This window comes from Aulonocara sp. 'chitande type north' Nkhata Bay, linkage group LG3 (assembly GCF_057382095.1).
Source record: "Aulonocara sp. 'chitande type north' Nkhata Bay isolate Kocher_YH1m ecotype deep benthic linkage group LG3, A_spYH_male_GT1.1, whole genome shotgun sequence".
NCBI lineage: Eukaryota > Metazoa > Chordata > Actinopteri > Cichliformes > Cichlidae > Aulonocara > Aulonocara sp. 'chitande type north' Nkhata Bay.
This window is the reverse complement of record NC_141346.1, coordinates 16,790,822-16,806,033: the sequence shown is the minus strand read 5'-3', so window position 1 is coordinate 16,806,033 and position 15,212 is coordinate 16,790,822. Positions and strand designations below refer to the sequence as shown.

Here is a 15,212-nt window from a genome sequence, read left to right as displayed (position 1 = left end):
CAATGTCTAAGTCACAGGTCATATTTTCTAAAACTTTTGTGAAGTTAGTTACTGTCAGTTACTTCAAGGTTCAAGGTTCTTTATTTGTCACATGCATAGTTATACAAGTATAACACACAGTGAAATGTAGCCTGACACGCTCCTCGACATGTGCAAAAAAATTGGGGGGGGGGGTGTAGAGGAAAAACATTATATATATATATATATATATATATATATATATATATATATATATATATATACACATATAGTATATACATTGGGTGAATGTGCAGTAGTAGCAGCAAGCAGGTGAATTCTGTACATTAATATGAATAGACATCTGACTATTTTACAGGATAGACAATATAAACATATTTAAAATTAAAGGAATTGAAATGTACATTGTGCCTTGGTTTAGTGTCTGGAAGAGTCCTGACTCAGTCAATTATAGATGATGTGAGAGGGCGGGTGTGTGTGTTTAGGGCACGGATGGCTTGGGGATAGAAGCTTCTCTTGAGTCTCTCTGTCCTTGCCCGGAAGATGCGGAACCTTCTAGAGGGAACCTTCTACTTCAAGAGGAAAGTCACCTAGGACTGTCAAATGTACATGCATCTGATGGAGGCTGAGGGAATATTGCTGGCAACCACCAATATTTGTGTAATTTCCCAATGATTTCATGGGGGGATGAAACCAACAGACATGCTGGGTCTCCAACTGCTGCATTTGTAACAAAACAGACTAGAACAACAAACTGCAACTGAAAGACACAACACAGGGGGATACACAAACAAACATGAAGTTTTGCTGTTTGTTTCTATGTGTGTCTGTGTAGGTGTGAGTGTGAGAGAGAAAAAGCAAAAGAAATAATGTGAGTTTGTCATGAAACATACTCGAAAATGAGAGTGAGTGTGGTGGATTTTTGGATGACATGTATACAGGTGTACCTGTATACCTGACTCCTGGTGTTCGTGGCATGTCCCACCAGGAGGACGCTCCGGGGCAGACCCAGGACATGCTGGAGAGATTATATCTCGCCTTGGTATTAGTTGGTGTTGACACTTTGATGCATTTCTGCAGCTCATTCATGATTCAGGCTGTGAAAGTTTGGGCGATTATCAACAGGTTTATCTACTTAATGTCTGCACGTCATTGCTCCTTGCATCTTTGGCATCTTTCTGTTTATGTCTGTAAAAACTACAAACTCTTTTAGAAACATGCTTTCTTTAAGTCAGTGTCAAAGGTGCGAAAACTGACTGCTACTAGATGAATATGGAGAGAGCCAGAACTTTATTTTTATTGGTCACCTGAAACCTAAATACGTAGTCAACAACTTTTATGTGCTCTAATAAGCAGCTTGTCATGTGAAAATCCTCCAGACACCTTCTGTACAGAGTGTAGAAATAAGTGTCAAAATGATCCGGAAACTATATTCAGAGTCAGAGAGACAATTATTCAGCAAAAAATAAAAACCATGAAACAGTTTCACAGTTAAAGGGTTTTCATGTGGAGATCACATTCATTACTGCATTCCTGCACCTCCTTAAACTCAGCAGATTTCAAGATTTCACTCCTTAATATTTAATATCATCTTTCTTTAAATATTAGGCCTTTCCAGATTACACATAAATTATTGTTTTCTCAGATATTCCACTTTATATTATGTACTTTAAAATAGCAAATTTCCACAGAGCACAGAGAATTGATTTTTGTTACTTTGATTTAAAGCCAGTATCATGTCACGCCATCATCAAATAGAGGGCGCTCTAACATAAATAGATGTGGATCTTTGTGTTTTCTTTTTCAGCTCCAACAACAATTCTTTAATCCGTACCTCTTTCATGAGCCTCATTGTACTCTTACTGTTTTTAGACATACAAGCTGCAAAGTTCCTTCATCTAACTTTTCATCTTACATGTGTAAGAGTGAATGGTCTGGAAAAAAGAAAATATCCAGTTAGCGTGAACATGCCTTGTTGATGTCAGACGACAGAGGAGAATTGCCAGAATGCAAAAGGGACTCAAATAACCAGAAGACCACACGAGTTTCACTAAGAACAAAAGATGGGAAATACATGTCCTGGTCTAATGAGTCTGTGATAATGATTACTGCTGTGACCTTCATTGTGACTTGAACGTGAGTAAGGAACAGTGGTGAACCAGCAACTAATGCACGCAGGGAGTGAAGGGTGGTCTGTGTGGTTCCATCGAACAGAAAATTGACTGTGGCTCAAACAACCAAAAAGGTTGATGCTGGTTCTGAAAGAAAGGTGTCAAAATGCATGGTGTATTGCAGTTCATGTGAGGAGGAGGCTAACAAATTTGAGATGTTGACTTGGCCTTTAAATTCCTCAGATCTCAGCACACCTTCAGAAGTCCAGTGGGGTCTATACCTCAGTGGGTCAGGGCTGTTTGTCAGTAATAACATCAGTGCACCAATTAGATCTGCAGAGGACTGAAGTAATTATAAGCCAAGGAGTTGAGATGCTGGAACACTGCACATAGTGTATTATGTGTATGTGGGCTCCACCCTGTGAAACACTAGAGTGCACATAAAACCTGAACACAATAAACAACCATTTTGGATCTGACCTTTATATACAGTACAACCAGAAAAATCACAAGGACATTTGTTTTGTTTTTTTAATTACAAATTAAAAGATATTGGACAAAAACTTAAACAAATAAACAGTAAAGACTAAAAGTACAAGTTGTATGGGTGCATGTATGCTTATTGTATGTTTGTTGATTATGCTGTTTTATAATCACGTTCCTTTAAATGTTAAAAAAACCACAAATAACTGCTACAGCAGCAAAAATTAAACACAACTCCTTAATGTTAATGTCAAATAACAACTTAAAAATGCAAAATACATATAGGGTATACACTGTCTTTTAAATGGGTTTTTTTCCTGTGCAGCCAGTTGTATTTAGTTTCAGGCAGTAACACGTTAGTGCTCCAGTTCTGCCCTCGTGCAGATTGTAACACGACTACTGTTGGAAATGTTTCAACAACCTGACTTACAGTGAGCTCAAACTGCACCCATCTCACAGTCTGCGAGTTGAAGTAAAACATGGTTACACACAATTTCTGTGCCTTTAGGAAATTCTGCAGAAGTAAATCAACACTGCCTAAAATAGATTATTATGAAGGTGTAATTTTACATTACATATTTTGAAATATTAGGTAATTGTTATTTTGTTTCATTACGCATTTGTTTTAATTAAAACTTACCCTCCAAAAATAAAGATATAATTTTTTTAGAGAATTGATTGCTGACGTACAAAGCTCCAAAATATTGCATCTACATAGTTTTTAGTGCAAACCACTTTTGCTTAAAAAAAACCCAAAAAACACAACAACATCAACAACAACAAAATAAAGCAACAAAGAGCAATAGCAGATACACACCTGCACCACTTGATTGTTCTGTTTTTACATTGTTACCACAGTAACAAGCCAAGCGTTCAGACCGTGACCTCTGAGTCAGCTACAGAGCCACGTCCCCTGAATGCTGCCCATCCTCTTCTGTTCCCATTTGGAAGACACAGGTAGTTTGTTATTATTACCTGTTATTACTCCCAAGCCTGGATAATAGGAGGAAGCATACAACACTTTCAAAGCTGCTGAGGACATGACTGAAGGTCACATATATATTAGGGATGCAACGATACACAAAATTCACGGTTCGGTTCGGTTCGATACTTTGGTGTCATGGTTCGATATTTTTTTGATACAAAAAAAATGTTCATGCCTTTTTAATTTGTCATTTATTAAAATTATAAATATATATTTTAACTCAAAAGTACAGTTTTTATATTTAATGTTGCTTAAACAACAAAGTAATACAAAAATAAATCTATCTCATCGAGAAAACATTCATCTTTGGAAAAGAGAGTTTATTACAGAGAAATGGCTCTTTCCAAACTAAAAGCTATACTATACGCTTCTTCTTCTGGGCTATATTCTCAGCAGCATATTAAACATATCAGGTCCCCATAAGGAGAATCATGTGCTAACGGCTGTCTAAATGACTCGGGTAAAGTTTGTAGCATGTGTGCTTGTTGTTTTTGTCTGCTTCCACTTGTCTTTGCACTAGGATGATGTCGGAGTAAATGTGCAGTCATATTCGTTGTGTTCCCACTAGTGCTGTCAGCGTTAATCTGAAATGACGTTAGCGCCACAACATGGCAAATCTCCGTTAACGAGCTACCGATCGCCCCGTGTCTGAGGCTGGATGGCCAACACGTTAACGAGCTAACTGCGCTAACACACTAGCTCCCACCCATGTAATTGAGCATTCCGTGGCACATCCAACATACTGTTTTACTTTAGTCCATGACGCGCTTACCTTCAGGGTCATATGTCACATGAAGACCAAAATAGTTCCAAACGCCACATCTGAATGAGGGTGGGGGAGGTTCAATTTGCCATGTTGCAAGGAGAGCTTAACTTCTGTCTGCTAGCTTGCCCTGCACTCAGTGAATCTGCGTTCGACTACTCCGCCTAGGCTGCACTGTCGAGCGCAGATCCACTGAGCGCTCAACACAGACAGCATCGTCAGAAGGAAGGTTGATAAAATAAATTAAAAATTTTGTATTGTTCGATACATATGCGTACCGAACCGAAAGCACTGTATCAAACGGTTCAATATCGATATGAGTATCGTTGCACCCCTAATATATATATATATATATATATATTACACATCGAGCAAACAGATGACCAACAAGTTAGAGAAATAATATCTTTTACAGACATTCACAGACATTTATTTTACTGCAGAAAAAGAAACTTCTGCTTTTTTTATTTTTGAATTTTTTTTGCAAAGGTCTGCCACAAGACATTTTTGTTGGATGTATCAAAACCAAACAAATAATATGTTTGTAATAATAAACAACATTGCATGATGGAGATAGTGGCCATTTGATTCCCAATTATAAAGAACAGAGGTTCCCAAGAGCCACTGCAGGGGTGCATGGTATGAAAAGAAAAAAAAAAAAAGAATGCTTGGACACTGCTAGCATAACTGACAGGTTATTGACGGGGCTTCTTATAAAGTTTGTATCTGTCTTGTGTGAAACTTGTATGAAAAGCATACAAGAGTGAAAACAGATATAAGATCCCTTGAAAAATTATATAAATGAAATGTAACTAAACGTAACTACTCCTGAAATTTTGGAGATAATTTGTAATACTTTTGGAGATATATAATGATATATTTAACCCTTTAAGACCTACCATAGAACCAAGTCCGCCAGAGGTGAAATGTGCAGGCCTTTCCGGGGACTGGAAACGAACACCGATCCTACTGTAGGACGCAGCATCTCTAGCTCTACGTGGAGCAGGACTGGGACTGCGTCGGTATCTGTTATTGTCAGGGTAATTGTACCTGGAATACTGGGGGGGCTGTTGGGAAGGGTATGTGCGTTGATCGTGTTTCTCACATTTGTCCCACTCATTGAACCTCTGGGGAACAGGGGAAGAAGGACGTTCACGGTGAGACTCTGGATCACGATGATAACGCCTCTCAGGCGAGCAATAGTCTCTGGAATGTTGTCTGGCATGATAAGGCGACGGGGACGCACTGCTGGTGCTGTACTGAACATTGGAAGAGGAGGATCTATCACGACTGGAGTCCAAACGTTGGGCAAGGTAACTCTGTTTCTCCCGTAACTGCTGTATTTCATGTTTCAGGCCGGTTACAGTAAGCGTGAGCTCCTCAACCGCTTGAAGAAGTTTAGCATCAGTCTAAACATTCAAACATGTAAACATGTAAATATCAAAACACGTAACCACCAAATACATAACTAGTTTTATAACCTTTGTAAACACCTCTTTGTATATCAAAGTAGATTTAAATTTACTTCTACACTTTACACATATATAATTCCATAATTTGTTCCCCCTGTCCAAATCATGAACAAACAGTATCCCATAGTTGTTTATGTTTTTAAACCCATTTTTCAAGAAGATTTTTCTTGTAAAACAAAGTAAATGTGTGTGTGTGTGTGTGTGTGTGTGTGTGTGTGTGTGTTTTTTTTAGAAGACCTGGAAACGGAGACATTGGTTACACATTGCTATCCTTACCATGCTGTCCTCTGGGGCCTCCGTGTTAGATTTGAGTGGGATTCCTCCAGTGTCTCCAGAGTCATAAAGCTGCAATTTCTCTCTCTTTTTTAGACAGAAAAATGCAAGGACTGGGACTGCAACAAAAAGCAGGCATATTCAAAATCAGAGCTCACAGAGTGCTTTTATGTGTGGTATACCTACACTATTGTATGCAGCATTGTTCACTTCCTAATATGCAATGAGCAAACTACAAGAGAACCCCCATCTAACCCTTACAACTTAATCACAGTGGGAGACTCACAAAGCAGTAGGAGGAGGACCACAGGACACAGTATAGTCATAATTCCCAGTAGTCCGAAGGACACAGACCTGCAGGAAAAGGTGAATCAGTCATTTTTCCAAGTGTCCAAAAAGCAACCACACCCCATCTTACCCTGAATCCATATGTAACAAGTGTCACCTGGCAGTTTGTTGCTGTCTGCCAGGTGATTGGCTGAAGAGCTGTGAAAAGGTAGTGGGTGTGTGCGGTGAAGTCAGTGCTCTTCTGTGGAAAAAAACCAGAGGCGATTAATTCGCTTGGGTGTGAGTACGTATACTGTTGGTAAGAGTCTTTTGCCATTTTGTTTGGATCATTTGTTATTGTAGGTGCCCATTTTTAATGTGTGTCGTTTGACTTTTTTAGTGTTTTAATAGAAGAATTGAATTTAATAGAAGAAACAGCCCTAGATCGACTGCGTGCAGGGAAACTGATCAATATTGTAGGTATATTGATTGTTTTTTTTTTTGCTTTGTGATTTTGAATGGTTTGAAGTCCCGTCTCTCTTGTTTATCGCCCAATTTGCACCAGAACGGGGAAACCGGCAGATGTCACGCTAAACAACAGCAGCAGGTTTAAGCTTGATGAGCTGTTGTTAGAATTTATTTAATATTGATTTCTAGTATCAGCTGATATTTGCTGGAGCCAACAGCTGTAAAGCTGCTGGTCATGATATCAGTTTGGTGAGAGGGAAACATGAAGATGAAACCAGGAGATGTCCTTACTGAATCATCAGAGCTGAACAGGTGATGAAGAAACAGGTTTACATTTTAGGTGACATGAATGAGTTGAAAGGAAGTTATGAACTGTTTCTGAGAGACAAATAACACCAGGATGCTTTTCTAAGTAGCTGACAGCTGGTAACTGTGCAGGGGTGGATCTAGCAAAGTTTTGCCAGGGGGCCAGGTAGGGCATTAACAGGGAGAGGGGGGCACAAAGAAATACTTTTCTTTCTTATTTTCATTTAAAATGTCTGGCTGTTATTAAATAAATGTCTGAATCTTACAACCAAAGTGTTTATCTGATGTAAAATGTATAGAAATCATACATATACCAACAAGACTGTACATCACTGTCACAACAGCGTTTGTTTTCATTGACAGGCTCTATTGCTTTTCCTATAATACCTGGTGAGCGGGTCTCTGGTCAAAATTCCCGGGCTGATCTTTTGTCCCAGTCCAGCCCTGACTGCATCCACTTTTTCAACATTGACATTCACAGGGATGGACTGCCACGTGGCACTGCTGCCATTCAGTGATGCTACATTTTGTGCAGTGATAAGGAGCTGGACATCGTTGGTCTTCTCATAATCTAATGGCTGGAAAAAAGAAAGACATTTTAAAGTTTATAAATATAAATCAGTTGTATATAGGCTGACTTTGCATTAGATGTGATCCATGCAAAATGCTTCCACCAACATCACTAAATGATAATAATGAATTGAATAAGAAGCCAGTCTCACCTTTGAGATGTACAAAAGCCCTTCATCTGTTTGGGGATCAGTAACTATCCTGAAATTTCCATTTTCGTTTCCTTTAGTAATAACAAACTTTGACATCCAGTTTGATGTGTTTATCAAATCTTTATCTTGAACAGGAATTCGAAGTAAAAGTTTTTCACTTTCATCTTCTTGCACAGTAACATTATACTACAAGAAAAAAAGCAGAGGGGGTTAATTGCTGATTACTTATGTTAGTAAAAAGTATTTTGGTGAAAAAGGTAGAAAAAGGACGCCAAAATCAATCGATATGATTTCAGTTATTCAGCCAAATTACAAACTGACACTTCTTTCAAACACTTACAGTTGATTTCATGAAGGCTGGTGGATTGTCATTAATATCACTCAGAGCAATTGTTGCTGTCGATGTGGCAAACAGACCATTTGGTGCACCATTCATATCCTGGATTTTTACAGTCACCACATGGTTGTCTTTTAACTTTAAAAGAAATGTTACAAAGTATTATAATAAAAATATGTTGTAAAGCACTTGCATCATCGATTTTAATGATGCAAGTTTTCAATTACCTAAAGTTCACAGGTATCAGTGATGCAGAGGCAGTGCTCACCTCTCTGTCTAGGGTGTTGGTTGTTGTTGTGATGACACCTGTTTCTGGATGAATGGTAAACATGTCTGATCCAGATACGAGTGTATATTTAATCTTCACATGGTCTGTGCCAATTTGGTCTCTGTCAGTTGCACTCACCACTCCCACCACAGTCCCTGTATTGTAACCCATAATCATTTAGAGCAACTGCACTGAAAGTCAAATACCACAGAATCAACTATTACTGTATGTTGTCTTTCTCACCTGCACTACAGTGCTCAGGAACTGTAAAGTGTAAAGGACCTACGAACTCTGGAGCATTGTCATTGACATCATCTACAATCACTCTCAGGGGGGCTTTCTCATCTAGCTCCGCATTGGTATGCCTGTCAAAAACAATCATCAAAATCTATAGAGGGAAAACAAACAAACGTTTGACTAGTTTGATCCACACAAATATAGAAAGCAGAGTCAGGAACATAACAAGACTCCATATGTGAACTGTGCCAGTTCCAGGTTTGAATGAAAACATAAATAAACAAACATGCTCAGTAGAGGATTGATTACGCTGCAACTATTTGAATGATTGATAAATCACTCCTTAAAGATGACTGTGGAACATTATTGGAACTCTTTACAAATCTTCTAAACCAGCGTCATCTTCACACTCACATTATATGCTGGGAACTCCTCACGATCCACCACTTTGAGCAAGAACAGAGCCCCCGTGTCTGTGTCCATACTGAACACTCCAGTTGGATACGTATCGACTCCCTCTCCTTCAATAAAGTACCAATAACGGCTGTCTGGGGAATCTGACCCCTGCCACAGCAGAAACCAAATAAAATGATACATATTAAGGAAAAGAAAAAAAAAAGGATTCTGTTATTCATAAAGTCTTTACAATCTGATGTGTATTGACAATAAACATTTGTATACCACAGTGATCATAAATGATGAAAATTAAACATTCAATTCACCGTTTGAATTCGCTTTGGATAGCTCCCTTCATAGTTCTCCACTACATTCAAATCCCCATAGCTTCGTCTTCTAGAGCGGTTCAGGGAGCCTTGGCCTCGTCGCTATGACATTCCAACAAGTTTGGACATGTTAGAAAAAAGATGCACTGTTCCTTCTGACCTGTATAAACGACTCACAATGCAGTTGCCTTACATGTCTTTTCGGCTTTGTACTGCGGACAAGGTGAACTTCCATCTTTCTTTCCCGTTCACTCTTGTCCTGAGCAGACACAGAAAATATCCGTCCTCCTTCTGCCACTGAGACAGACGTTAAAGCTACGACTGCTCCGTTACTTTTTATTGTGAAACTCGGGTCCTTCACAGTTAACTGCACTGATTTTGCATCACAGCCGACGGTTTCAACTGAAAAGCGAGAAAGTGAAAGTTAAAAAGAGACATAAAACACAAAACATTCGGCTTACAACACTTTTTCAAACAGAAGGAATAACACAAATACACAGAGCGGCACCTTTTGCTACTTGGTATCCAGCTGGAATTATTTCAGGTACAATTACGTAGAGAGATCTCAGCAGAAAGCACGACTCCACACAGGACAGGATCTGGAGGTGAAAGTGAGTTTCAAACTGACTTGTCACGTTTAATGTTTTAATACTTCTTGGCATGACAAAAGTGAGAGAAAGTAAACATGTATCAATCATGTAGGCATGCTCTAAAAACAAACTAGAAGCACTTACCAGCATTAGGTAGGTGGAGGAAATCAAAAGTTTCCCCATCTTAGGAAAAAAAAAAAGAGACTGACTTTGTCCTGCGTCAAAGTGTTGGGAGTCTGGTTAGTGTAAGTGTGTTAACTCAAGAGCTTTGTCACTGGTCTATTGCTTCACTTCTCTATCAATGTAAAAAGACAGGCGTTTCTCAGATGGTACACCCCACTATCGCATGAGTGCTGCTGTTTGACTGAGGATAAATAAAGTAGTCGTGGTAAACCAATCACATGACTACTTCAAGATGACAAAGCAAAACGATGATATATAACAGTTTTTCAGTTGTGTTGATAGGCCACGTAAAACCAGAGTCATGATAAACAATATATATGTGGCATCTTTTCCTCACCTTTAATGTCTAAGGACAGCTCTAGCAAGCATTCTCAGCTTATGAGCATAAAAAAAAAAGAAACAAAACAAAGAACACCTGTGTTGGTGGAAAAATGTAAAATGTTGACCAATCAAAAAATGTTCTGGCAACATGACATTTGGATGTTTAGAAAGAGGGGGGAATTTAAGGAGTGATGGTGAGAGAGAGACAGAGAGAGAGAGAGAGAGAGAGAGAGAGACAGAGAGAGTTAGAGTTTGTGAGAGATTTAGCGTGTTTGGAGTGTGTATATGCGGTTGTTACAGTAAAAAATGTACCTTTTTCTAATCAGAGTTTCTTTTTTGTCTGACTTTAGATCAGTTGTGCTAATACAGTATGTCAAAATGAAAACATAACTGTAAATTCAGACATGTGAGGTTGTGCTGAAAAGAATGACATAAGTGAAACCTAAAATGGGACTAAACTAAACAAACTATGACGACAATGACACTAAGCCAGGCCACTGAGTGTTTGCTTTCAGCAGTTCAGGTTCATGCTCATGTCATGTTTGAAGTACTTCACGTTCAAGGTTTTTCATTCACCTGTTCAGGTTTCATCTTATGTCTCGTGTCATTGTCTCCATAGTTTGTTTAGTTCAGTCCCAGATTAGGTTTCACTTTTGTTTGGTCTCGCCTTGTTTTTCTGTTTTGTTTTTTCTTTTTTTTATCAGCCGTAATAAAGGCTCACTTTTTGTTTGATCATCAGTTTATTTCTCCTATGCTTGCTTTTGGGTCCGCTCCACAAACACACCGGCCATGACGGCCGTGACAATTTTGTTTTTTCTGGAACTTTTTGTTATACCACTGTGGTTGTGAATCTTACTTCACAGCACAGGTAGTCTAAATCTCAAATAGCAACAAGCAAGGTTAGAGAGTGCATTAAAGGTGAAAGTGAGTTTCAAACTGACTTGTCACCTTTAAATGTTTTAATGCTTCCTGGCATGACAAAAGTGACAGAAAGTAAACATGTATCAATCATGTAGGAGTGCTATAAAACCAAACTAGAAGCACTTACCAGCATTAGGTAGATGGTGGAAATCAAAAGTTTCCCCATCTTTGGAAAAAAAAAGACTGACTTTGTCCTGCGTCTGGGAGTCTGGTTAGTGTAAGTGTGTTAACTCAAGAGCTTTGTCTCTTGTCTATTGCTTCACTTCTCTATCCATGTAAAAACACAGGCGTTTCTCAGACGGCACACCCAAGTGGAATTTTAAACAAGCGAAATAGCTTCGGGCTGTGCTCGCTGGTGTCTGCTGAGAAACCTCCCTGAAAGTTGCAGATATTCACGTTTTTTTCCCCACCAGCAGGGGCAACATATCTATTTTACTGCAAGACATTAAACCGCGACTAAATGCTTTACTATTTCCCCATGTAGCATTATTTATATAAATCTGTGCATATGGAGTATAAACAATATTCTTTTTTTTCTTTTTTTTTTTTTTTTTTTTTTTTTTTGGCAGAGCTTCAGTTCATCCTTTGTCATCCTTTTTTTTTTTTTTTTTTTTTTTTTTTTAATAGGACAGGGGGAAAGAATGAAAGAAAGAGGGGGAGAGGAAGAAAGAAAACCAAAGGGGAGAAGAGACGGTGAGAAGGGGGGGAAGAGAGAAAAAAAAAAAAAAAAAAAAAAAAACTCCTGGGTCACCTGTATGGAGAGAAAGAAAAACAAAAAAAACAGGGGAGACAGCAAACAACAAAGAGCAACATAATAATAATAATAAAAAAGAAAAGCACCATCACAAGCAGGTATGGAGGAGATCAAAACTCCAGACATCCAGAGGCCCCCAGAACACAAGAGACCAAGGAAGACCAACAGAGGGGCAGCCGCGCCACTGTCCCAGTAAGAGCTGAGGAGAGTCCCAGATGAGAGCTCATTCAGCAGCCGCGGAGCAGAAGCCAGGGGGAGTTGCAGTGACGCGCCCGTGAGCTCCGCCGGCAGCCAGCTGTGCCTGAGTGACCGAGCCCCAGGCCGAGAGGCCGGTTGCACCCCACCTCCAAAGTGGCCCGAGCGAGCCCCAATAAGCGGCCGCCAAGGAGTGAGCCGGTGTGTACCCGGACGCCCACCCCCAGATACAAAGAACCACCAACGCACCGATACCTGAGGGAGTCCGCCACCGAATTGTATAAACAATATTCTTATAACACTACAGCATGCTGCAGGTACACGTATTTGAAGAAATACTGGTCTGTCTGCTTTTTTTGTCAAGACTTGTCTGCAGTAATGAATTAGTCATTGCTCATCAGGACTAATACAGTTTCCTAATACAACACATCTACCAGGATTCACAGTTGTGGCCAACCAGCAAACCAACAGTAGTATCAACACTAAGATTTTGCTTAAACCACACCAAAAACTAACCTTAGACCGAACCAGTTGTCACAAACAATTTTTCTTGTTGCCACCTGGAAAAAGTAAAAGAAAGTCAATAATGATAACACTATCTATGCACTTCCTAGGAAAATGTTTTAAATAAGTCAGTGTTTTATAGCTTTTCTCATTGCCAATAAAGCCAGCATTTACAAAAAAAACCCCAAAAAACTAATCTGTATGTTGTGAGGTGGGACATAAGCTGTGCTTGTTACTTGTGATACCACATATAACAACCCATTGTATAGGTGGCTGTGAAAAATATGCATATAGGCAAGGTAAGTTTATTTGTATAGCACAATTCAACAACAAGGTGATTCAAAGTGCTTTACAGAGACATTAAAAACAAAAACAAATAAAAAGCATGATTTAAAATTGATTAAAACAAGCAAACAAACAAACAAACTAATTAACAAACAAACAAACAAAACAGTATATAAAATCAAAAATCAGAACAATAGATAAAATCAGTAGTTAAAATGTTAGTTTTGAAATTTAAGCTTAAATGGGTGGAATTGGTGTTTTATTCAAATGCAGCTGAGAACAGGTGAGGGCACAAAACATCAGGCCTGACATTAGAAAGTGATCATGGCTGCCATGACTGGATATAAATGTTGATAATATAATAGACTCAGGTGGCTCAAGCCATATACATTTATTATTTTTTGGAATTTTTGTTTGTGACCAGGCGTTTTGAGTTAATTTTTTTTATTTTTGATTTCCTGATGTTAGATTGAGATTATATTAAATTCTTGTGTTATAATTCAGTTAGGGAGTAATTGAGTTTCATTCTAGTTTTTGTTTCATCTATGTCTCCTGATATGAGTCTTTTCCTCTCCTCTATGTAGTCTGTTTTGTCCTCAGTGTTTTTACTTTCAGTTATCTCAGTGCGTCATTCTCTCCCTGTGTTACATTTTCTAAGCTTGTGTTGTCAAGTCTCCATTATGTTTCCTGTTGTATTTTGCAAGTGGTTTTTGTAAATTATTATTTTCAGTGGGTTTAGTTTTGCTTCCCCTGTGGCATCATGTTCATTTTTGTCAGCTGTGTTTCCTCAGGTGTTTCCACTTCCCTCATTACCCTCCTGTATATTTAAGTCCTCTGTCTTCCTCTCCTCCTTGTCATGTCACCATGTCAAGTCAGGTCAGGTCACTGAGTGTTTGCTTTCAGCAGTTCAGGTTCATGCTCATGTCATGTTTGTAGTACTTCACGGTTTTACATACACCTGTTGAGTTTTCATCTTATGCCTCGTGTCATTGTCTTCATAGTTTGTTTAGTTCAGTCCCAGAATAGGTTTAGTTTCACTTGTTTTACTGTTTGTTTGTTTTTTTCTTAATATCAGCCGTAATAATGGTTTGATCATCAGTTCATTTCTCCTGTGTTTGCTTTTGGGTCTGCTACACAAACATGCAGGGCATGACGATCCTTTCTTTTTTCCTGGCACTTTTTTTTATATATATCACTGTGTTTTTGAATCTTACTTCATGGGGTAGGTAGTCTAAATCTCAAAAAGTAACAAGCAAGGTTAGAGAGTGCATTAAAGGAATGCCACAGTTATTACTCATGTTTCCTCAGTAGAATATTTCTCATTTCTAACTTTTGTTTTTTTTGAAATATTCAAGTTTATTCAACAAAAAATTATAATGTATTTCAAATGAGAGAATCTCCACCTCCCTTTTCAACTTTACTTCCACATACGTTGACCTACAGACACCATTCAAACTTTAAAACAAAGCCAAGTCATTGAGCCATTCAGCTTGCATGTCTCTTATAGCTTTTCCTTCAGTTCCTGTTCAAGTTCCATGTTTTATTCCCACATTTCAGAATTTATAGTAGGTGCCTATATGACGGTATGGTAAATGGTAAATGGCCTGTATTTATATAGCGCTTTTCTAGTCCCTAAGGACCCCAAAGCGCTTTACATATCCAGTCATCCACCCAGTCACGCACACATTCACACACTGGTGATGGTAAGCTACATTGTAGCCACAGCCACCCTGGGGCGCACTGACAGAGGCGAGGCTGCCGGACACTGGCGCCACCGGGCCCTCTGACCACCACCAGTAGGCAACGGGTGAAGTGTCTTGCCCAAGGACACAACGACCGAGACTGTCCAAGCCGGGGCTCGAACCGGCAACCTTCCGATTACAAGGCGAACGCCCAACTCTTGAGCCACGATCGCTCAAGAGTTAGCAGTTAATTCCCTGTTCCATTAGTACCTACTTGGATCAACTCTGCATGGTTTGCAGGGTTTGCCATCAGGTTATAGTACATGCTCAGCCAGATTTCCAAGTGATCCAAACAGGTACTACAGTGTGACACCATCAGACTGC

General features: G+C 39.1%; 1 protein-coding gene across 1 annotated transcript; it reads right to left on the bottom strand.

Annotated features, from left to right (window-relative positions):
* Positions 1 to 2,152: 2,152 nt before the first annotated feature.
* On the bottom strand, positions 2,153 to 10,278 carry LOC147334225 (desmocollin 2-like protein). The gene is made up of 14 exons (XM_086286816.1): positions 10,128 to 10,278; positions 9,902 to 9,992; positions 9,587 to 9,795; positions 9,394 to 9,495; positions 9,086 to 9,235; positions 8,678 to 8,822; positions 8,435 to 8,589; positions 8,170 to 8,304; positions 7,830 to 8,015; positions 7,495 to 7,685; positions 6,512 to 6,595; positions 6,353 to 6,420; positions 6,070 to 6,185; positions 2,153 to 3,566 (listed from the first exon to the last, which is right to left on the bottom strand). The coding sequence occupies exons 1-14, from the start codon at positions 10,164 to 10,166 to the stop codon at positions 3,555 to 3,557; spliced, it is 1,683 nt and encodes a 560-aa protein (XP_086142942.1). The 5' UTR covers positions 10,167 to 10,278; the 3' UTR covers positions 2,153 to 3,554.
* Positions 10,279 to 15,212: the final 4,934 nt, after the last annotated feature.

Bases quoted from the DNA above. Each gene is read 5' to 3' on its own strand.
- LOC147334225 (XM_086286816.1), bottom strand. From the start codon at position 10,166: ATGGGGAAACTTTTGATTTCCTCCACCTACCTAATGCTG. The intron at 6,596-7,494 runs GTATTATAGGAA...TTTTTTCCACAG, and splicing joins ACCAGAGACCCGCTCACCAG to AAGAGCACTGACTTCACCGC. The intron at 6,186-6,352 runs GTGAGTCTCCCA...TTTTTGTTGCAG, and splicing joins GGTCCTCCTCCTACTGCTTT to TCCCAGTCCTTGCATTTTTC.